Source organism: Tinamus guttatus, unplaced genomic scaffold (assembly GCF_059628265.1).
Source record: "Tinamus guttatus ecotype Peru unplaced genomic scaffold, ASM5962826v1 Tinamus_guttatus_pri_ptg000208l, whole genome shotgun sequence".
Taxonomy (NCBI): domain Eukaryota; kingdom Metazoa; phylum Chordata; class Aves; order Tinamiformes; family Tinamidae; genus Tinamus; species Tinamus guttatus.
The window spans coordinates 8,080,382-8,104,638 of NW_028288742.1; the positions used below are offsets into that span (position 1 = coordinate 8,080,382).

Genomic DNA, 24,257 nt, shown 5'->3' on the forward strand with positions numbered 1-24,257 from the left:
ATCCAACATTTTTAAGGAACTAATATATATTATTTTAGTTTTAGCCATTATTTAGTGTTTCAGTATACAAAAGCTGTATACTGTAATGCTGTATATGGTAAAAGTAAAATTTTCACTCTGAATGATGAATAGACTGGATGGATATAAATATTACTAGCTATTTATGCATATCTACTTAAAAACAGCCTTTTATAGCTAGTGCATTTTCATAATAATGTTTTCAGATGCTATGATGTACGATGTACTTACATTCTCATTATAGCATAACAATTAAAATATTTACTGTATAGACTCATTGTCTATACAGTGTATATACTCGTTGGCCCTTCAATCAAAAACACAAAGAGTTTCCTTATGCCAACTTTTTTAAAACAAACAAACAAATCCTGTTAGCATAAAAGTAAAAGAAACTTCAATGGTAAGAGCTGATAGAGCCAAAACAGCAAAGTAACCAAGATTAACTCAGGATACAAATAGAATCATTGTTCCTGAACACATAACAGAATTGCACAGAATAACAGAACACACACAGCAATATAAAAACACTCTGTCTACTGCTATGAGAATAATATGGCTCTTCGCAGCACTGGAGCTTTCTCATTATCTCAGTAAAATAAAGAATAAAATAAACTAGAATTTCATAACTTTTCACTATCTTTGCTGAATATTTTGAGACCTCACCCATCATACACAGTCTCTAGTGACCTGTGAGTACCATCTAATTTTATTTTTACACAAAACGTTTGAAAGGGGAAACATGGGCCATATTGACAGCAATAAGAAAGCATTTTTAAATCACAGCTAGCGTTGTGATTAAGGTTTTTTTTCTGTTAAAAGTCCATACATTCAAACTTCTATGGGCAAAAATGTTATTTCTTAGTATGTTTTATGACCTATATTTAAAAATCATTTTTAAAAATAGATTTACTTGCAGATATGAGGGTCTGAAACTCAATTGATATTCTCGTTTTAGAGGCCTGTTCAACACAGGATTCACATTAGTCTGTAAAATCCACCAACATGCTCAGAGGGATTTGTGGATACAAAACTAGCATAATATTGCTGATACTGGAAATAAAAACTTTCTTATTCCATTATACATTTGAATGTTGAAGATCGTATTGCAATAATCCAGTAAGCGCTCCCTTAAATACTTGTACTAACCTGTTTGTCTGGAAAGAAAAGGCAGTTTGCGAACGGAACAGCTGAAATCCTTTGCTTCTTTCAGATGAGCACAACTAGACGGGCTCCGACGTTCTTCCAGATTTATAGAAAGAGACTGATCCAGGACGTTAGAACCACTCGCGACAGCATTAAGCTGAAAAAGAGCATCTTGTGCTTTCTTTTTTTCTTTTTTAAGCATATTTACAAGAATATCTGCAAGATATACTAAGGAATTAACCAAGGATCTCTTTCCTATTAAGGCAACAATCACCTGTGTTAAACCAGAAGGTTAAATAAGTCTTTCTTATTCAAGCGGAACAATTCACATAGGAAGCTTATTTAAGCAAATGTGAATTTGGATTTGGGAATATTCTTTGTAATTATATTCACTTGCCTTTGTTTTTTGAAACAGCAGATTCATTTTCCCTGAGCACGAACAAATTCACACATTGATCACAATTGTTGATCCCATATAATGAATTCTTTGATAAAAGTAGCCAAAATAGTAGCTTATAGACAATTCAGAGTGAAATCTCCAGTAATTTACAGCCATTGTGTGACCTTCCTTTTTTTTTTTTCTTTTAAATTCTGTAATAAACAATTTCTGAGCGAAGAAAAAAAAAACCTTAAAAGCATATTGGCAAGTGTATCTGTAAGCTTTTCACAAAAAGAAAGTTCACTAAAATGAGAACCAGTATTTAGGAAATATCCACCAGTAATGCTGTGTATTTACTTGAAGACTACTTTGGTAAAAATTCATTCTGCTCAACAGCATAAAATGAAAATCCTGTCTGCATGCTGCAAAAACCACATGACTTCTTGCATATGTTTTTTTTTTTAATGCACTTTTTGTTTTAATCCTACATGAACAGCTGAAAATCTAGGCAATCTTCAGCATATTTACAAGACTAAGTAGCAATAATAACAACACTTTGCAAAGTAGTCATTATGATTGGCTGCCAGCTATCACAGACAAGAAGAAATTCATAGCTCAATGCCTACATAATTTCCACACTTCTCACAGAATCACAGAATCACAGAATGCTTAAGGTTGGAAGGGACCTCTAGAGGTCATCTAGTCCAACCCCCCTGCACATGCAGGGTCACCTAGAGCACGTGGCAGAGGACTGCGTCCAAGCGGGTTTTGAAGATCTCCAGAGATGGAGACTCCACAACCTCTCCATATTTCATTTGCTGCTAGATCACTCCTCTTTCACACCAGTCATTATATTGATTTTCTAATATTTATTTCCCTAATATTCATTTTCTTTCTGTAAATTAGTTTTCTGTTCCAGTTCTTAATTCTTAAATTTCTCCCGTGTATCTCTAAATAATGTAGATTTCAGCAACAAGCTTCTTGCTTGTACTTTGGCAAAGAAAGTCATAGCTATCAAGCACAAGTTCATTTGGCAATTAAAGAGTTATTTTGCTGTTGTTTCATTATCAATATCACATCAATTAAACAATTTACTTCAGGAACAAATGCTTTTCAGAGTCCAGATCTTAAAATTAAAGACTTTTTAAAATAAATGATAAATAAGATTATACCTAAATTTATTTGAAAGAATCCTTTGGAAAACAAACACCTTATCTTCTGTGACAGATGAAGTAGAAACTAAGAAGCTTTCCTGTCACTTTATATTTGGCATATAAAATTGACCTGGAATTGTTAAATAGAAAGAATGAAACTGAGTGGGTTTTTTTTTTGCTGCTTTGTTGTTGTTGTTTTACTAATATCTGTAAAAGAATCTCTACTCTGCACAAACTTAAAAGTTTCTTTTTTCAGTTCTCTAACATTATTCAAATTTTACCCACAAAGCAGTCCACAGAGTTAGGGACACGGTGATACTGTGGTCTGCCCACAGATCTGTCAACCAGCTAAAAATAACTCACTCCCTACATTTTGCAATGTTGCAGTTACTGGAGTAAAATGGACAAAGCCCATCTGAACAACTTAGTATTTTTATATGTAAGAAGAGGCAGTCTTAATTTAAAATTGCACGCAAAGAGCAGAAGTTTTATATTTATTCTAAAGGCACAGAGTCCAATAGGCCCCAAAGCAGCACTTTATTTGGCTTAAAATAACACTTGTAGGAAATTCTATTCTTTGTAAGGCAATAAATTGTTCTTTATATAGCATCACAGTTTCCCATTCTACAGTAGGTTTTGTTAGATGGAGAAGAGTGTTCTAGGCATGGCCCCATGTCCAGCACTTGGATCTTGGCTGGAACTCTCTAAAGCTAAATGGTGCTTGGATCCAGGATTTTGGTTTGGGTCGCAACTGAAATAGAAGCAGGTGCAAAGCAGGGGTCCTACCACATAAAAGTTGGAAATTGAGTAATTGCTTTAACACATTGGAGCCAACAGAGAATAATTCCTTTCCTACAGCTAATTCCCATTGCATACATACATACATACAAAAAATGCTGTAGGCAGATCAGCTCAAACCTGAATATTTTCTTTTCCTCACAAAGGATACTGATTTCACTGTCTCTTTGCTGCAAAATTTCTTTCAGTTTCAATTCCTCTTTTCCTACTTGTATGCTAGTGTCTTTTTCTTCCAAAACATGTTGTGAGAGCAGTTTTTCTTCAGAAATCTTTGAATGATTCATCAGCTGCTAACAGAAGTGAAAAAAAAAAGGTCATTTAACTTTATATTCAACTATGTAATCACTGTCTAGCTATCATAGCAAAGTTAAAAGTCTTTCTAGGCTCTTGAAAGAGGAAATCTGTATCACCAGTTAACTGCCAAGTTATATGCTTTGGGTTAAGCTTGGAGCAAGCTGAATCTGTTCATCTTCACTAACAAGCATACAATTTCCTTAAACATTTCTGTATACAAAATGCACTATACTCTGATAACACTGTGCTTTGAGTATTAACCATACAACTTAAGGACAATAAGTGGAAGTCAGGAACTTCCGTACACATCGCTATATGGCAAAACTAGAAAATAGAGGAAAAAAATACACTATATTCATTTTTTTTCTCTATCAGTTTCACTTGTTCTTCCTGCTTTCTTTCATATCTTTCTTGCTCAATGGTCTAGAAAGACTCACAACCATCAAAACAGTCAGTAAAAGAAATTCAGGATATAGTAACTTTATGCTTGTGTTTTTTTTTTCAGCATAGGTTGTCCAAAATAAAGCCTCCACAGCCCTGAGAATACAGATGGATCCTTCTATTCATTTACAAATATCTGTGATAATTTCTGTAGCTTCTAGTTTTCTGTTATTATTTACTACATGCTCAGATCTTGCTGGGGTTTCTACACAATCCTGCCGCTTTTTTCCTAATTAGATTTCAAATTTGTATCAGTCTCTAAGCACACACTTCACAGCATTGCTAAATTGTGTTACTCTTTTGCAATGACTCTCAATTGCACTGCACTCCTTTTGACATTTTTCAACTGTGAATGTCTTCTTCATATTCCTAGTGTCAGCTGTACCTCCATATATGCTTTAAATATATACCTTCATATGAACGAAGCAATACTTGATCTTGCGCATGTCAGGACCAACATCTAGAGTGCTTTCAGGATCATTATCTTCCAAAAATCTTTGAATTAACTCATCCAACCTGAAAATACACCATATGTTAAATATATTCTTTTAAAATCTCAAATAAACAGACAATTCTGGTTTTGAATTTCTGTTTTTTCCTCAAGGTCCACACAATTGCAATAATCTTTATTTCCTGATGATAGAACCTGCATTTGATACTGGAGATGCACAAATCTGCAACAAAGTACAGTCGTACATGCTTATGAATAGTTCCAGAACTATTTTAAAATTAATCTTTTGTTTTACTCATTTATTTCATGACCTTCTGTTCTCCTACCATCTCATAATTAAAATGATCCCCCGTCCCCTCTGCTCCAAATGCTCCTTGCAAACATGTGCTCAAAGATGGCATTGCCAGAACTTTGCCTGCACTCTTACCTGCAGGAACCAGAGACCGTGTTGCAATAGCAGCAAGCAGCCACCCTCTGCTTGAGGGTACTGGGTAAAGTACTTGCCAGTAGGAAGGCTACACAGGCTCGAGGCTTCTTCAACCTGTTCTTTGTGCTGTTTAATAAACAGCAATAATTTAGACAAGTAGAGACCATCGCTCCTCTGAGATGAATGTCCCAGATATAGGGATAGTGTCAGATTTTATCTAGCATGTCTAGGATGGGGTCTTGCATCCCAGGACACATGGTGGGTCATCCTCAATAGAAACAGCAGAAGTTTTCTAAACCAAGCCTAGCCTACCTAATAAGATATTTTTGTGGAAAGTGGCAAATGCAAGCTCAAACTCCATAAAGGTCTCCTATATCCTGAAAAATGTTGTAGCCACTAAAGTTATTCATATAAATGGTGGGCAACGATGACAGCTACATAACTTTTAAAAGTAATTCTATGATTTTAAGCATCAGAAGATGATTTGGTGCTCTGAATCTGAATGGGCTGAGGTTCATTATTATGGAATTGGAAATTTTGTTGACATTTGCTGCATCACTTTACTGTGACCATATACCAAAATTTGAGGCATTATATTGCCAAAATACTTTAAGTAGACCTGTAAGTAGGTAGTTGGGATATTTTCCCTATGTTGAAAACTTCTCTTCCTCTATACAGCATTGCTGTACTGTAGAAACAATTCCCTGATGGAGAGTAAAACAACGAAACGCAAAACAAACAGAAAAAAATAGAATAATTATCTTCAGAAGGTAAATCCTGAAAAATTTGGAGCTGTGTGACTGAAATGATAACTGGCAAGTGTATCAGACACATTTGGTTATTTAACTGTATCTCCTCTTAGTTTTTGCATGGTAAAGTGTGAATTTTGGAGGAAGGAGCTAAAAGGATAGAAAGAAGACAGCAACCCTAAACTAGTTTCACATAAGGTAGGCTTCCTCATTTCTATTATTTAAGGAGCAAGAAACAAATATGTTTAATTAATCAATTATTGTACATGTAAGACTCATAATACCTGAATTTATGGAACACCTGCTGAAGTCAATGTGTAAATGTGAAGGACTTGTATAAGGATATTTAAAGGGAAATAATGTTTACAAAAGCACTTCAAGTCCCAAGTTCAGAAACTACAAAAATTACTAGTTGAGAGAGACCAGAATTTTACTTATTGCTACATGAATCCTTCTTCAGGAAGAGTTAAAAAAAAAATGCCAGTAGTACAGGAGGATATTCATTCTCTATGCCTAAAAACTAAGCACATTCAGCAGAAGAACCAACTATCCATACATGGAGGTAGCCATTTTGTAAGCACTGGAAAAAGAGAGACATTTATACTATTAATAAGAATACTATAGCGATTACACAGATACAAAGAAATCATTATTCACCACTATCCTAAGCACCGTATTGATTTCAGTTAGTAGGAGGAAAAAAAGTAAAACTTTTTTTTATAACTAGACTGTCTAGACTGACTATATGAAGTCAGCTATAAAAGTGGGCCATTAATCTTGAAATAGAAGTCAGAAAGGAGGTATTTCACCTCTGATTACCTGTTTGTCAGGGACTTACCCGTACTCAGATTACCATGAATTAAGCCTATAGAAATCAATCACAAATATACTAACCTGCACTATTACCATTACCACTTCAATGCTGCAGAAAGTTAAAATATTTCAAGAAAAAAAAAAAGCATAATCGTTTCAAAATAATGCTCTATCATTTTTGAAAGGTATCATTATTTGCAAGGCTAGGAGTCAGAAGTCAAGGTTAATTTGTCAAGAGTAAAACATCAGACGAGCTGTGTTTAGGAATACGGGCTGCTATTTCCTCTCTCTTACATTACCTGTAATCCATTTAATATGTTGGGTGTTCTTAAGAAAAACACAACAGCCCGATTCACTTTTTATGTCTCAGGGACATGGAAGTCAAAATAGATTTCTGCACCAGAAGACCGAGTCAAGTCTATAACAGCAGAATATAAAACAGAAGTTATTAACCAATTCAATCTCTTGTCAGTTTTGGGGATCAGTAGAATCTGCAGTGTATTGTTAAATACAATTCTAACAATTCCTAATTAAGAACTAGACCAACCTTAATCTGAATATTGAAAGAGTAAAAACAGAAAAAAACTCCCCCTGAATTCAAGCATAAGAAATGATTGCACCCTTCACATTTTTAGGTTCCTATGCAAAAATCACCAGGCACATTTCTAAAATAAACACACTGTTTGACAACTAACAGGAGTTGCACTCTGGATGTTCTGGGAATTCTTCCAGTATACTAAAGTATTAGAGAAAGGTAAAAAGTAAACTGTCCATGTAATACAGATGCAACTTGCAGCTTCTCGTTTTATTAAATAGATCCTAGTCAACTGAAATATTCTTTCTAAGGGATTTATCAGCTCAGAGATTGTAAAATAGTTGAACATCCTGTTAAAAATTTATAAAGTGTCAAGATTTGCAGCTTTACAAATGAAAAACAAAAAATAGTATTTCCCATTCCAAAAATGTTCACAAAAAAAAGCTAAAGAGACAAAAAAAGAATGACAGGAGGAAGGAGAAGAAGCAACAGAGAGCAGGAGAATAAGCAATACTAACTGCTAGGATTTTTTTTTTCTGTCTTAAATTCAATCCTTAAATTCTCTAAAGGCCAAGTTCTATCATTTCACCAAAAAAGTTAATATTTGCATGCCCTCTCAATTTAGAAATCAGGAACGAGAAATGCTCAAAATAATAAGTTTTGATGGTTCTAGAAAAATAGCAAGCAATATAGAAATTAAAAATGAAATTATAATTTCTATATTTCTCAATAGAGAAATTGAGAGAAATTGTAGAAATGTAGAAATTGAGAACTTTTCATTTAGGAATGAAAAGTGTTTTGGTGAATTTACAAAAGCAGTAAGCAGTGTTGGTACAGAACGTACTACATATTTGAAAATTTTCTAAGTTTGAGACTGACCTTTGCTTCTCTGAATGAATCTGTATGCAATCTCTCTACCACACTGCCAAAAGCAAATGCAAAATAATCTAGAAAAATCAAAAGTGTTCATGTATTTGAGTACTAGGACACAGTTGAAGGTTCCAAAGTAATTCATAAACCAGAAAAAAGCCATTTTGAAGCTTACGATGAAAACCAAACATGCTCTAGCAAAACAAAACAAACGAACAACAAAAAAACAACAACAAACAAACTTTTAAATCTGGTGTTTATGAACACTGCTGCATGCAGTAAGGAATTTTTCATCTTTGCTTAATTTGTAAAAATCAACGAGATCAAACCATCAAACCAAACTCTTGTAAAAAAGGTTGCCTGTAACCTTCTCATTGATCAATTTAAGAAGCTGAAAAGTACTTAGCTTGATGGCAAAAAACTGATGGAGACAGTGTTTAACTACGTGAAATTCAACAGAATGTCATTAGCTACAAAGAGAAAAATTAAAATAACTAAATCACAAATCACACAACAGCTTCAGCAGAAATAGACAGTGTGTTTCAGAATGTGAAGCTCTATTTTAAAATGAGACTATTTTTTTTAATTGTGTGAGTGAAGAGTGTTACAGAGTGTTACTGGTGTGTTACATCTGAAAAGGTTACTCTGGTAGATACTTGCACTAAAGGTACTAAACTATCAAAAAAAAAAAGTCTGCTTTAGAAATGCGAAAATCCTCATTTCTGTGTAGATATGTCTGTATCATCACCACAAGTTACGCTTAGAAACAAGTGTAGAATGAAGTACAGTCTTTATATCATTTACACAATGTATTTCTTGTAAATGATACCGTTAGCAAGCAGACTGTTGCTTTTTCCATTTGTTTTAGCTTACTAGTGCAATAGTGATTCCAAGCAGAATTTATGCTAATCAAATGACGAACCTAGATAACCAGAATCAACCTTTCTTCTGTATGTTTCTAGGTAAAGGAAGTCATGAATTGCTCAAAGTTAATATTTAATGTAACCGGAGCCAGATCTAAAAAAAAAAAAAAAATTCTTCTTATACCTCTCCATCTTCCTTTTAGGACTGCTAAGCTCTGCTCTAAGAACAGCAGGCCTAACGTACCCTAATGGGAGCAAGGATGTGCTGAAGACTACTGCCAGAACCCTGCTGCATCAGGAAGAATAGTTTCCCTGACAGAAACTCCCTGAAGGAGGAAAAACATAAAAGTATCAGACAAAGACCTATTCTCTGTGAAAAACTGCAGTAAACAAGAACAAGGTTTTCTTTCTCAGTGCGCATCAGAGGAAAAAAATTAGAGCATAATAGACAATATGAGTAGAAATTTCCCATAAACAGTTATTTTCTAAGGCAATTCCAAAGAAAGCATGCCAACAAAAAGGTATTACACTTTTAACGCAGTGGAGTTGGAGTCATGAATACCATATTATGAAGAAGAAAATAACTTTGTCAAGCCCAAGTTTGTTCTTACTTTGATGCTGGAATGAAAACTCCTCATAGGCGAGCAACAAAGAGCACTTGGAATGGAGATGTGTTAAAGTACCTGTGCTTTCTTTTTTGTGAATGCAAGTTGATCACAAAGCTTTGGTCTATCATTTCTCTCTTTATTGCATTGTCACGAATAACGCAAACACATTCTGTGTTGTAGACAGCTTTTACACTATCTCTTCAATTTCTGTCCACCCCTGAAGGAACTCTTTTTAAAGAGTTCTCTTTTTAACTCTTCTGGCAAGAGACATTAAAAATAAGAAGAAAAACTTCTTCAAATATATTAACAGCAAAAGGAAAATTAGGGAAAACCTGGGTCCACTGGTGAACGGAGTGGGTACCCTGGTTACAAATAACACAGAGAAAGCAGAGTTGCTCAATGCCTTCTTTGCTTCGGTGTTTACCAAGGGCAGCCCTTTAGAGTCCCAGGCCCTAGGGACAAAAGAAGAAGCCGGTGGAGAGGAAGACTTGCCCTGGGTAGAGGAAGATTGGGTCAGAGAGCACCTAAGGAACCTCGATACCCACAAATCCATGGGCCCTGATGGGATGCACCCCAGAGTGCTGCAGGAGCTGGCAGATATCATAGCTAAGCCGCTCTTGAAAGATTTTGGAGAATGGAGGAGGTGCTGGAGGACTGGAAGAAGGCCAATGTCACACCAGTCTTCAAAAAAGGCAAGAAGGAGGACCCGGGCAACTACAGGCCAGTCAGCCTCACCTCCATCCCCGGAAAAGTGATGGAATGGGTCATACTGCCCATTATCTCCAGGCACGTGGAGGACAAGAAGGTGCTCAAGAGTAGTCAGCATGGATTCACCAAGGGGAAATCTTGCTCGACTAACCTGATAGCCTTCTATGATGGAATGACCAGCTGGGTAGATGAGGGGAGAGCGGTGGATGTCGTCTATCTCGACTTGACCAAGGCTTTTGACACCTTCCCTCACAACATCCTCCTGGGCAAGCTCCGGGAGTGTGGGATAGATGAGTGCACAGTGAGGTGGATTAGGAACTAGTTGGACGGCAGAGCTCAGAGGGTGGTGATCAGCAGTGCCCAGTCTAGTTGGAGGTCCGTAGCTAGTAGTGTCCCCCAGGGGTCAGTCCTTGATCCAGTCCTGTTCAGTTTATTCATCAATGACCTGGATGAAGGCACAGAGTGCTCCCTCAGCAAGTTTGCTGATGATACCAAACTGGGAGGAGTAGCTGATACCCCAGAGGGCTGCGCTGCCATCCAGAGGGACCTGGACAGACTGGACAACTGGGCGGTGAAAAACCTCATGCAATTCAACAAGGCCAAGTGCAAGGTCCTGCACCTGGGGAGGAATAACCCCAGACACCAGTACAGGCTGGGGACTGACCTTCTGGAGAGCAGCTCTGCAGAGAAACACCTGGGCGTCATGGTGGACAACAAGGTGACTATGAGGCAGCAGTGTGCCCTCGTGGCCAAGAAGGCCAATGGGATCATGGGGTGCATTAAGAGGAGTGTCTCCAGCAGGTCGAGGGAGGTGATCCTGCCCCTCTACTCAGCCCTGGTGAGGCCACATCTGGAGCACTGTGTCCAGTTCTGGGTTCCCCAGTACAAGAGGGATGTGGAGCTGCTGGAGAGAGTCCAGCGCAGGGCTACAAGGATGATCAGGGGTCTGTAACATCTGCCCTATGAGGAGAGGCTGAGGGAGCTGGGCCTGTTCAGCCTGGAGAAGAGAAGGCTGAGAGGGGACCTGATCAGTGTCTGTAAGTTCCTCAAGGGAGGCAGTGAGGAGGATGGTGCTGGTGTCTTTTCACTGGTGGCCACCGACAGAATGAGAGGTAATGGCCACAAACTGAAACACCAAAAGTTCCACAGGAACTTAAGGAAATTTTTTTTTTTAACAGTGAGGGTGACAGAGCACTGGACCAGGTTGCCCCGAGAGGTTGTGGAGTCTCCTTCTCTGGAGATCTTCAAAACCCCCTTGGACGCAGTCCTGTGTCACGTGCTCTAGGTGACCCTGCGTGTGCAGGGGGGTTGGACTAGATGACCTCTAGAGGTCCCTTCCAACCTTAAGCATTCTATGATTCTGTGATTCTAAATGAAGTCTGTTTTCCATTTACCACACCTGAACCATAAAGTTGTGTATCCACATTATTTATATCACATACAAGTTTTCCCTAGCCCGACTCCATGATGATTAAATGAGTGCTGCACTACCACAGCTTTATTCATTCATCAAATAACAGACTTGTTAAAAAACACACAATCCTACTTCTGTATCAGTCTTATGTCTGCATGAAGGAGGATTCAAATCAAACAGCTGAAATGTATCAGAAAAGCCGCCCTAGCCACTGAGAGTATGCTTTTAAAATTTAGAGCTCTCAAAAGCATGCAAGATGCAGGGTCTCAAAACACAGATTTTGGAAGGACTCATTTTGACCTTATGTGCCATGATTCATTTCTGGGAGAACTTGCCTTTTAACCCCTGATCACTAACAATGTATTTCATGTACCAAAATTAAGTTAACTTAAAGAATAACTAATTTTGTGCATCAGCTGTGAGCTTCATGACATGCAACATGGAAACATGGAAATCCAAGATCACGGAAAACAAGCTGCAAAGAAGCTACTGAAACATTTGAGGTCACCATAGAGTCTGCTTCAGCTGGAAAAGCTAGCTTACCTAGACTTTTTCAATAACCTTCCTAGCCATATCAATCCCCTTATAAATTCATTCTGAAAATTCTTTTACATATGATAATAAGGTTCATGCAAACTATTTCTCAATTCATATCTTCAATAAACTTTATATGTGGACTTATCTAAAAATGCATGAGAGTTGAAGATATTTAATAAGAAAAAACACCTATGTTTTCTGTGTATAAATAGGAGAAAACCCTGGGGATTCTCAGTAACTAAATTTTATCAATGGTGATATGAAAGGCAGGACAGAACATGGGAAGTATTTCCAGGCATTGCTGTTAATGTCATAGCATATAGGATAGAGCGCACAATGCATCAGAGTTTGTCCTAAGAAGAACTGTAAAATATCAACCATCAAACTGAAGCATGTCATGAAGGATAACATGAAAAAAAAAAAAAAAAAAAAAGGAGGCTAACTAGGTTGTCAAAAAGAGACTGCATGTAGAATGCAGGTACTGCTTACACACATCACTACAGACAAATGCAGCCTATTTTTAATAGAGATTAAGAAATAATAAGTCTGATTTAATTCTTATTTAACTGAAAGGAAGTCTTTTCATTGAGATGAATGAGATTTGCATCAGCCCATGTGTACTCAAAGAAATAATTCATTTTGTCATTCACAATTTTCTTGGCTCTCGCTTCAAATGACTTTATTGACATTCAACACATTTTGGAAAGTCTTCCTAACTTTACGTCCAGTGGCAGAAAGTAATCGAGGCCAGAAAAGGGGTGGGTTTTTTGTTTGTTTGTTTTTGTTTTGTGGGTTTTGTTGTTGTTGTTTTTTAACAGGAAAAAGGAATTACAAATATTCCTGCTCTCCTGAGGATCTCAAGTAGAGTTTTCATTAGGCAAGAGGGCTTTATGTTTTAGTCTAGATCCAGAAGGTAAATAAGAATTTCACCATCACTGACTTGAGCAAATGCAATAGTATAAAATCATGATACAGGGTAACTTGAACTCAAAAGGAACTTCTTACAGGTCAGACTGGTCCAAAAGATAATTTGTCTACTTTATGGCTCCAAAGCACAGCATAACTGATAAAATTCAGTATTTTATCAAATCTAAACTGGAGGTATTTAGAAAGAACAGCTCATCATGTCAGGTAGTTTGAAAATGCTGAGCTATTTTTGCCAGCGAGGAGAAAAAAAAAAAAAAAAAAAGGTGTTAGCATGACTGGGAAACATATCCTTTTGGGAAAAGGAAGTAGGCATTTTCAGATCTTACTGGAATAGATCTCCTCCCTCTTGCTCCATTTCAGTCAGCAATTGGTCTAGTAAAAAAGGGATAAAAATGTACATGACGGAGGACATGACAACTAGATATCTTTTACTTAATGAATAAGTGATATATATTGAAGGTAATGTATTCCACATCCAGAAGTAACTATTTAACTTCTAATAAAAACAGGTTAACTCTTGGGTAAAATAAAAATAAAGGCTACTAACTACTAGGACTAGTTACTTAAGTCCAGCATAATTCCCTCATTAGATACATTTATAAAAGTTATTTATTTATTTATTTATTTATAACACAGTGCAGGACTGCTGTAAATGTTTTATAATGTCTTAGAGCAGGGAAATAGAGAAACTGAGCTTCTAAGTCTCTTTTGTTTCCATATATCAGAGGATTTAAATACTTTTTGTCACTTTAAATATCTACACAGTGCTCTGGAATATTTTTTAAAATGAATTTGTAGTATTAATTTTTATTTTTTTCATAGTACATTCTTAAATGACAAAGAATAGTTCAGAAATAATCAGAATAATGACTTTAGAATAAGGACATACAATTTTTACTTATTTATTAAATTAATGGCAAGTTTACTTCATTTATTTTTGCCTCAGTTTGTAAATCTATGAAATAGGCAATTGTACGAAGTTACATAGACAGGTATTTCACAGAACTTCACAGAATATTAGTTTAGATGAACTATGTAGATGCTCTTGAAACCAGGTAAAACTCCAGAATTTTTAATTTAATTATATTATATGAATATTGGTAGTGACTGTGTTAACTTGGTTAAAAGCCTTAGACAATGATTGCCTTTGGCAATCAACCCAATGTGCACTACTAAAAGCCCAAATTATTCTTGAAAATAAATGCTGCAGATCTTCAAAATTTTACTATATATTGAAAGTTCCTAAAGATTATTTTTGATTTTTTTTTTCCTTACCTTTTGAAGTTGTGGGGCTGGGGGAGGGGGAAGAAACCAGTATAATAAGATGAAACCTATTCCCAAACTTGCACAGAAAGCAATTCTCTAAAATTGTGGAAATAAAAATTGTGAATAAGATTTAAATATGGTTATCAATACATTAAGAAAAATATTAAGAAAATATTAAGAAAATTAAGCCATTACATCTTCTACAAAAAAAAGGAGAAAAAAAGAGGCATAGATATTGTCAAAATTTGAAATTCTAAAACATACATGTTACATGTTTAGAACTATAAAAAAAAAAGAAAAATGCAGAACAAAACACTATGAGCAATAATCACATTTAAGGAGTTAAAGTTTTTTCACAAGTATTGAATGATGTCTTGCTATTTCCAGGTCTAATAGGAACACTTTTGTTAGACCAGATGGTTATTTCCTAATCCTTTATTCCTAATTATTTAATATTTTCAACAGGAGACATGTGCTTATTAAAAAATGACAATAAAGCAAAAGCACATTCCTTCTCTATGGAAAATGAGTAGAAATAAATGGCTTTTTAATGTAAAATGCATTTTGTTCATATTAAAAGCAACAACTAGCATTTATAAACAGCTTCTTCATACAATCAAGAGATTGGCATCCAATAGATTATCTGAATTCAAGCTGGTGTAGAATTCATTTTTTTCCTCTGAATTGTATGTTGCTAAGTTATTTTAGGGAAAAGTTTTTGCAAATACAACATTTTATTTGTAAAGCAGTCAGACAGTGCCCTACCTACACACAAATAATTAATATCAAATATTTGCGCTGCACAAAGAAGCACACAGCTCCTATTATAGGAATCAGTCTCTTTCCTTTTTTATTAGACATATGGGCAAAGCTATTTTTACAACCTCCTTATGTAAGGAGATTCTTCTGAAATAGATGGCTGGAATATGGCAAACAGATGTAAAGTCTTTCTATACAGTTGAAAATCACTCATGCCAATGATGAAATGCACACAAATCCAAATCTCTGCACCACTAAGACAAGGGCAGATTTGGCATGGACTCTAATAGGACCAAGACTGACTTAAACAGGCAAGAAAAAACAACTCTTCGATGTACAACATCAGAGTTTTGGCCAGGAGAGAAGAAACATGTGAAGAGCCTTGCAGGACACATGATTTGTTTCTTTAACAGCACTTTGTAATAACAAAACTAAAACAAGTACATAAAAAATGCTTCTTCCTGTCAACAAATCTTTGCAGCTGTAATGATTGTTATAATCTAATCACTACAAAGCATCTTTATGTAGGAAGAGGAAACTAAGCAAGGGGGAGACTAAGCTTCAGTTTATCAAAATCTGAAAAAATAATGACTTCTCTTTAGAAAGTAGCAGGAACCTTAAATAAAAAGAAAGAGCAAAGGATAAGAATAAAAAATATTCAGTAAAGCCAAAGGGAATCAGGCAACTGAAAATTGGGTGTTCCTACAGTATAGAAGAGAGAGGTTGTCTCCCCCTATGAGAGGGTCTCTCTCATAGGTTTTTAATAGGATGTAACTTGAGAAGAAAAAGCTGCTCAAAAGGTATTCTAAGCACCAAAAGATGTAAACAGGCCTTCAGTGACATTTTCAGAAGCATGTCAGCTGACCAGGCATCCAATGGATATCAGTGAAAATCCAAAAAATCTGCTCTGACCAGATACTTCGGAAAATTGGAAATTCACTCCAAAACATTTTTTAAACTAAATAACCAAATTCTCTTATTGTCTTATAGTTGCCTTTTTTTCCCTTTTTTTTTCCTCCTTTTTTTTTCTCTCCATACACCTCCCTATTATACATTATTGAATATTCCATTAAACAGCAGGGCATTACATGACTACGATACTTTTGAGTATTGAAAAACAGGACATAGCATCTTGTCCGCTTTTCCCAGCAAAATAAAGTTGCAAATCTTTGAAAGAATTTTAAATTACTTTCCTATAATTCCAATATAAAAGGCAGCCAGTGTAAATAACAATAATAATTAAAAAATCCTACTTAGGTCAATGACCTAAGCATCCAATTCAACTACTTGAATTAGGAATCTGAACTTCCTGGACAGTTGCCAAACACTTTCTATCACTTAATAGAAAAAAATGCCCTTTGCAGAAATACATTGATTTAATATCCTTCTAATTCAAGCACCTAAGCTAAGCGTTAATGTGAGGTGTTTTACAACTACTCTGTGTTTAATGTAGCTTTTCTCCTTCAGGATCATGCTGTACAGCATTGGGTCTCAGTGTCATTTGGTCTCATAACTCTTGCACAAATCCACTGTCTACGTACTGTGTTGACATAAGGCAAGGTAATATGCTTCTGCTTCTTCCACCTTACAAGTGAAATTGAACACTGACATCAGCAAATAGGAACATTTGCTCTGCTTTGTAAGTGAAACCATTTGTTAAACAGCTTAAGTATGAGTAACTGCTAAAGCTCTATATTATACAACAGTGCAATATTGTTAATACCATGATAGCATACAGATGTCACAATGTTGAAAAAGAAAAATGAAAGGCAGAAAGAAGTAATGAGAAATCCAGCACTAGAATAAGACGAACAATATATGACTGTTGAAATAAAAAATAAAGGAGTTGTAATAACATATGTATCTGAAAGAAACAAGGTAAAGTTATTAATAAATTAAAGTGCTAAGACAGTACTTCCAGTGCTGTTACTAGAGAATTCCAACTGGCAAAAGCCCTGGAAGCGTGGGTGCTCTGAAACACAAGCTTTTGATTTGAAGTCCTGACTTTCTGGGCACATATTGTAAATTGCTATTGAGCTCATTTACAACAACAACAAACAGCAGCAGCAAAAAAAAAAATCCCAAATGATCCGAACAAAAAGGCATCTCCAATTTATTATTGGCATGCTTCTCACAAAAGGAAAAAAAAGTCCATTTGAATGTTATTAAATTCTATTCTAAAGTATAATATAGAAGTCTGTGAGTTTACAATTTCCTTCTATTTGGGATGCATGATACCATTTTCTGTGCTCCAACTTTTTTTTTTTTTTTTTTCTCCCTAAACAAGGGACTAACTCTCGAGCTCAAAGAAATATTTAGAAATCACTCCTGTTGAGGACAAGGATGCAGAGATCCAAAGAAAGCAATTCAGATTTTGGAAGCATTTGTCGAACTCCATTATGAAGCACTTAGATAATCTAGCTGAACATTTTATGTGTGTGTTTAAATAAACAATATGAGAGCAGCAGAATATGTATATGTTTAACATTTATGAGAAAAGAATAATAAAACTAAAAATATTATAAAGTAATGTAAATGCTAACAACTTAATAGAATTTTGAATTAAGAATTCCAGAGACAGCTGTAGCTTTACTCTCAGGAGAGACTGTATTGCATAATAATTTAGTATTCAAAAGCAAAATCACAAGCATTTGTTTTCCATTTCATTGTAAATTTAGTAAACGACAATGTGGCAACATAGTAGTTATTATGAAAGCCTATTTTACAGATGTTTTTTCTTCTGTCAACAAAAAAAATATTCTACTTAGATTGATTTTTTGATTCTAGTTAAAAAAAAAAAGACAAATGAAGAAAATTAAGACTCACTTACAATATATTTACATACTAGCTTTAAAAACTTAACAATTTTAACTCCATCAAGTAACCCACTGACTTAATTTGGAGTATACAACTGAGCAAGTGGAATGAGGCTCATTATTGCAATAAATGTTTGGCATATCTAGGTATATTATGAAATATACAAACTACTTAACTCTTTCAACATAATATTAAAATTTATTTTCAAGGCAATGATTAACATTTGCTTCCCACAACACATATACAGGGCAAAAAGCCATGTATTCTCAATTCCATTTTATTAGACTAAAACGTATTCCTGGATCTGCAGTTGTATTCACTGGGTCTGCTGTCCTAACCTCTACTGAAAAGTGCCTGAGATAAAGAATCATGCAGAGACAATAAAATAAATAGTTAGTACATGGAGTGTTTTTAACAGTTGTGTTCTTTACTTTTGATCATCTGGATCCAAAAATTAAAGAATTAATGCAAACACTAGCACAGAATTCGTTCAGAAGATTATTTTTGCCTTGACCTCCCTTAAAATATGCGTAATGAATGAGAATAAGAATATTGCATTATTACTTATACCATGTCTCTTTTCCAGTACTCTGTGTCATAATAATCTGCTCCATATGTCTCCTAATAAGTAGTATTATTTAGGTTTCATTATATAATTACGAGATGCAAACCACAACATAGACATGTTTCAGAAACAGAAAATCCTTTTATCAGCCTTCATCAAAGTCAGTGGTTATGTCTGGACTACTACTTATTTTTTAATTCATGCAAACTCTCCAGGTAATGAGAAGCTCTAAACTCAGATGGTCAGTCTCAATTAGCAGAATTATCATAAAGATTTGCTATGTTATGCATTAATAGTTTCTACAAGGAAACAGAACATTTAGATACTATTTGTTGATGCTCGTATACTTAGGAGCTCAAAAATTATCACGACAGGAGGTTCAAACCTATTGAAACCAATATGCTCATGTAAAGATTGACTCCATATGAAATCAAGTTCAAAATGTGCACATTTTCCAAGGCACAGAAAGATATTTTCATTAAAGTAGTGAATTTTTATATTGGTAGTTGTTGAGCTGTGAACCTTCCATGTGCAAAAACATACAAATGTAAAATTTGTAATAAATAGATTCTCCCATTTGATATTTCCTCCACTGCAATCCTTCAAAGAAGAGATTGACTCATCTTTCAACATTGCACTTGGCACATACTGTTAGTAAGTGAATCCGGCCCACGAATATGACAGGAATTCTTAAGAAATATCTTGTGCACTTTTTGGGACTGTACCTTTCATAAAAAAATCTGTAGAGCCAATTCTAAGTCTAGAATCCAAATAATTATCTTTCACTATTTGTAATGACTACACTATATGACTGCTGAGTTAAAATGCTTGAGGTCCTTGTAGTTGACTATTGGTTCTCAGGAAATGCCTTGTTTCTCAATCAGTAGTACATGAACCTGAGGAATTGTAAGTAAAAGAAAATTAAAAAAAAAAAACTAAAAGAGTTATCTTAATATAACTGAAGTCTCTGTAACTGATTTTTTCTTCTGCGTTTTACAACAGGCAGAAACTTACTAAAGGCTGAAAGTTTTCTACCTGCTTCTTTCTTGGGAACTAGGAAGCAAAGTTATTGGTATGATTTCAGAAGCAACCTTTTTCTGATAAAATAATAGACTAACTATTGTGCTATATAGATTTTAAAAATTACATATTTGTGAAAACAAGGTTTCCCAGATGGAGGTATGCTATATTGCAAATGCATCCACTACTTTATATTCTTGTTTTCCTTTGCATATTCATATTAAGACTTTTCATCCACTGTAAATCCATTTCCACCTATAAGACTGCCAGGTTTTTTTTGGCTAAAAGCCAGTAGAGAATCTCAGGAAGTGAGAGTTATGACCACAGTCTAAAAATAGCCTAACAATTTCCCAAAACAGGATTTCCCCACAAAACTAAACAGCAAGCAAAACCATAGGGGAAAATTCATGTGATAGATGTTTACAATAAAGTTAGCAAAGAAAATCTTCAAAATAACATACAGGTTATATAAGAATATCATAATAAAGTGAGTCAGAGTCACTCTCATATTCTGAAGGACTAGTTCTGCCAGGGTAAAGAGCATTTAATTTCTCTTATAATGAAAAAGAAACTTATTTTTGTTGCTCTTTACATTTTCTTTCTATGCTTTTATTTTCTCACACCCAGTGTTACCCTGTAAAGTACGTCGTGCAGTTGATGTAGGGAAGGAAAACTTTGGGACAGAATGATAAATAGCACATCCTGTAGGAAAAAGTTGGGTATTTCCAGTTGACAGGTTATAGTGGCAGCTGTCTATATTGAAAATTACTCAGATTAACATTGTAAAATAAACATAAAGCTACCTAGTTCTTCATCCTTTATATAAATATGATTTAGTTTCCGAATTTAAAAAACAAACAAAATAGCAAGCAATAACCATCTCCAACATAAGAAACTCAAGATTAAAGGTAGTGATGTCCCATTTTTCCCAGAACTCCTACATGTCAAGGCAGATGCTCAGCACAAGTAGTATTTTTCTAGATCATTTCCAAAAAAAAAAAAAAAAAAAAAAAAAAAAAAAAAAAGATTATACAGTAAAGAGCTTCAAATTAGTTGCCATTAATTTATCAACCAACCAAAAACTCAAGTAACCTCCATATGAGGAAGAACTTCTTTACTGTGAGGGTGACAGAGCACTGAACAGGCTGCCCAGAGAGGTTGTGGAGTCTCCTTCTCTGGAGATCTTCAAAACCCGCTTGGACGCAGTCCTGTGCCACGTGCTCTAGGTGACCCTGCGTGTGCAGGGGGGTTGGACTAGATGACCTCTAGAGGTCCCTTCCAACCCTAAGCATTCTGTGATTCTGTGTGATTCTGTAAGTTAGTACTTTTTTTTTTTTCTTTTTAATATGGATGAGGCAAAGAGATTAAATAGGTTCATCCTAGAGAACCAATAAGTTTTCAGAAGTGGGAATTGAATTTAGCTATGGTGAAATTTTACACTCAGTAAATATTTTTTCACTATGCACAGAATGTTCTTATATTCTGTACTGATCTGTTACTGAGAAGCTATAAGCGCTTAAAAAACTCATATGTCCATTTTGAATAGCATGCTCAGTTAAAACTTTGAAGACTCAGTGTTTAAGATACTGATATATTGTGTATTAGAAATGCATTTTTTGGCAGAGAGGGAGCTTACATCAAACTAGCACAGCAGCAAAAAACTTTTTGGGACAAAGAATATTTATTAGATTTTCTCAGATCTTATATCTAGGATTAAGCAAGTTGTTTTTTTTTATTATTATTCTACACTATTATACAAGACTCTTTCCTGGCATCTGACAGGCCCTCTCAATTTTTATATTTACTTCATTTCACTTCCTCAAAGCTGAGGCTGCAAAAACACAGCCAGCAGCCTCATACAGCTTTTCATGGAGAGCTGCCATTCTAACCTGGCACCTAACTTCATTTTATTACCTCTAAGAATTTTAGAACTCAACGACGAATTTAAATTTTATGTTAACAAGCTCACAAAAGGTTCATCTTGAAAGAGAAAATAAAAATAATTAAGGAATTACCGAAGTCGCTCTTCTTGTGAGAGCTCTGTTGTTCTTTGTTCACCTGTCACTAGTGCCAGCTCATCCTTCAAATCCTGGATCTCCTTCTTCAGTTGAGCAATCATCTAAAAGCAACATAGCAACAAAGCAAGCATCACATGTAATAGCTAGTTTATGATTTTTGCATTAGAAAGCTGAATTTCAGGAAAATAGTACCCTTTTCTTCATTTTTTCTTGTCCTAATTCCTTAAATACTCAAGGCTTTCTCTTTCCCTTTTCCATTTATAGTAACAAGAAATGTCTTCCAAATTCAGTAAACTGTGTGTGTTATAAGACATGGCTAATAGAGTAAGAGTTCAAAAGATTATTTGCAAAAGAGAAAAATAATATGCCATGGGAGTAGAAGAGCCTCAGTTTTGTTTGTTAGCGATAAAAACACATTCAAAATAGAACTGATGTCTTTGACAGAAGAAAAACAAGTACAGTCTAAAACTGAATATTTTTCCTCAAGAAAGATAAATACCAAAGCTGAACCTTAGTATTTTATAGCATCCTATCCCAGATATATCAGTTGCTAAAGAGTGAATGCTATAAACAAACATAAAGAGAATTTAATTACATTAATGATGTTTGAGAACGTGATTTGGAGAACTATACTGGATTGTTTAATTTTAATTCTCCATTAATGAAAAAAGTATAAAAATATATTTTACAGTTTATTACACTTCTATGGTCAAATAGAAGTGTATTTTCACTTCACAGCACTTCAAAGAAGTGCTTCTGTGAAACAAAGACCACATGCAAGTCCATAAGTCTAAAATATGAGTGAACAATTACTTCGTTATTTCAAGACTGATTAATGATATATGACCTATGATAGTATAAACACATGGAAAGGACAACATTTTTTTAGATGAGTATGGATACATTGATTCCATGTGCAAATCACCACACCGAGAGGCATGTTTTCAGGAAAAAACAAATCATACTTGATTATATATACTTCCTAGAATTAAGATTGTTAAGACTGTTGACACATCTTCACTGGACTTTGAAAATCCTTCAAACATATGGATTTCTTTTAATCATTTATTTTAACAATGAATTGCTAAACGCTAAATAACTTTAGAAAGTAACATTCTAAACATCCTTTAAAATGGTTCTCTAAACTTACTGGTAACATATCTGCCACCATAAAGCATGAAAGATTACTCTAGTTCAAAAATATTTTATCTAGGAATTTTATTAGAGTGGTGAACTGCTAATTACAGATATCGCAAGAATGCTTCAAGAATATTGCAAGGTAAGCACTTTAAGGCGATTTTAGGATACATCATTTTGGTGCTACACTCTGATGTGTTCTTTTCCACATCTTGAGCCAATAAAATACTATTTGGGGCTGGAATATAAAAAAACAGGACTTATATACCACCTTTGTTCAATATTCCAATTTATTACAACAATTAACATTAATCTGACAACAATGGAAATGCCATTTTAACAACAGGAATAAAACATTGATTTTTAAATAATATTAAAACAAACAAAAATCTGGAGAAATACAATGTAATATAAATGAATATCAGAAGAGATTCGATTTAAATCAAAGTGAACAGTTTGGTTTTCAGTTTAGAGTTTTCAGTTTGGTTTTCAAAATAGAGTTGCTTAAAAGCCGAATTAATGCATGTTCATCCTCTTAGTGAAGATATATAGTGAAGAGGTGTCCATTATGAATAATAAAGTTTATAGAACAGTCAGTTATCTCAGATCTGTCAAAAGGTATTACACACTCCCTTTATAAACCATGTATTCAACTTGCAGTTGATAAATTATGCAAATAAATGGCATTTGGTTTTGTGAGAAAAATAGTAAGTCCAGTGTTTACTGAATAATTGCACCCTGGAAATATCCTTTAGGTAGTAAAGATGGGCAGCAAACTCCACAATGAGCACAGAGCCATATAAAGCCCAAGTAACTGTGCTCCCTCTGACTTTTCCAAAAGAGGGAATGAATTTCTCACCCTCCCTAGCCTACTTTTGTTTTACTTGCTAAATGATCCTGCAGAGCGAGACATACCAGATCTGTGCTCCACAGGATGTAGTAAATGTTCAGGAGCCTGCACGTGTTCCACCTCAATCAAAGCCTTCTGTGGCCAAGGAAGGAATGTTTTACATGATTTACTACTACAAAGTCTGCAAAGGAAGGAAAAGGAGGACAGAAAGAAAGAAAGACAGAAGTTGTGCAGTGTCTTCTCTTTTTTCGTTTGTGACTTGGCTACTGTTAGAAATTGTTTGGGAAGCAAAATGAAAAAACAGCAAAACAACCTGGCAAGACTCCTTTATTTCCTCTAAACTTCCAGAACAAGAGAAAATGTAGCAAGGTGTAATCATTAACAGTTGCTAAAATGTGCTAATTAGCATTAAGTAACAATAAAGTTCAATGAATGATCTAATCAACGAATTTTAAGAAATCAACTGTTTCTTATGCTTTTAATCTTTTTATTTCCCCTTCTGAGACCCACCATTCAAGGAGAATACATTTCCTAGCCAGTTCAGAAGGTCATATGAGAACAAAATACATAAAACTTAAAATCATAAGTTAGTTAGGAGAAAAATAGAAATACAGTAAAAATTTTGCCCATTAAAAAATAAGATAAACATTGAATAAAAGCGCACAGATTCACTGAAATTAGAATAGTTCATTCAGA

The 24,257-nt window shown here is 34.9% G+C and overlaps 1 protein-coding gene across 1 annotated transcript in view; it reads right to left on the bottom strand.

The window, feature by feature from the left end:
* Positions 1 to 24,257, bottom strand: part of KIF6 (kinesin family member 6) — a 154,857-nt gene that overhangs the window by 84,854 nt on the left and 45,746 nt on the right. The window contains exons 10-13 of the mRNA XM_088524309.1: positions 21,572 to 21,675; positions 4,638 to 4,743; positions 3,644 to 3,782; positions 1,165 to 1,377 (exon numbers count right to left, since the gene is read on the bottom strand). Coding sequence (XP_088380435.1) covers positions 1,165 to 1,377; positions 3,644 to 3,782; positions 4,638 to 4,743; positions 21,572 to 21,675 — 562 coding nt within the window. The remainder of the gene's footprint in view (positions 1 to 1,164; positions 1,378 to 3,643; positions 3,783 to 4,637; positions 4,744 to 21,571; positions 21,676 to 24,257) is intronic.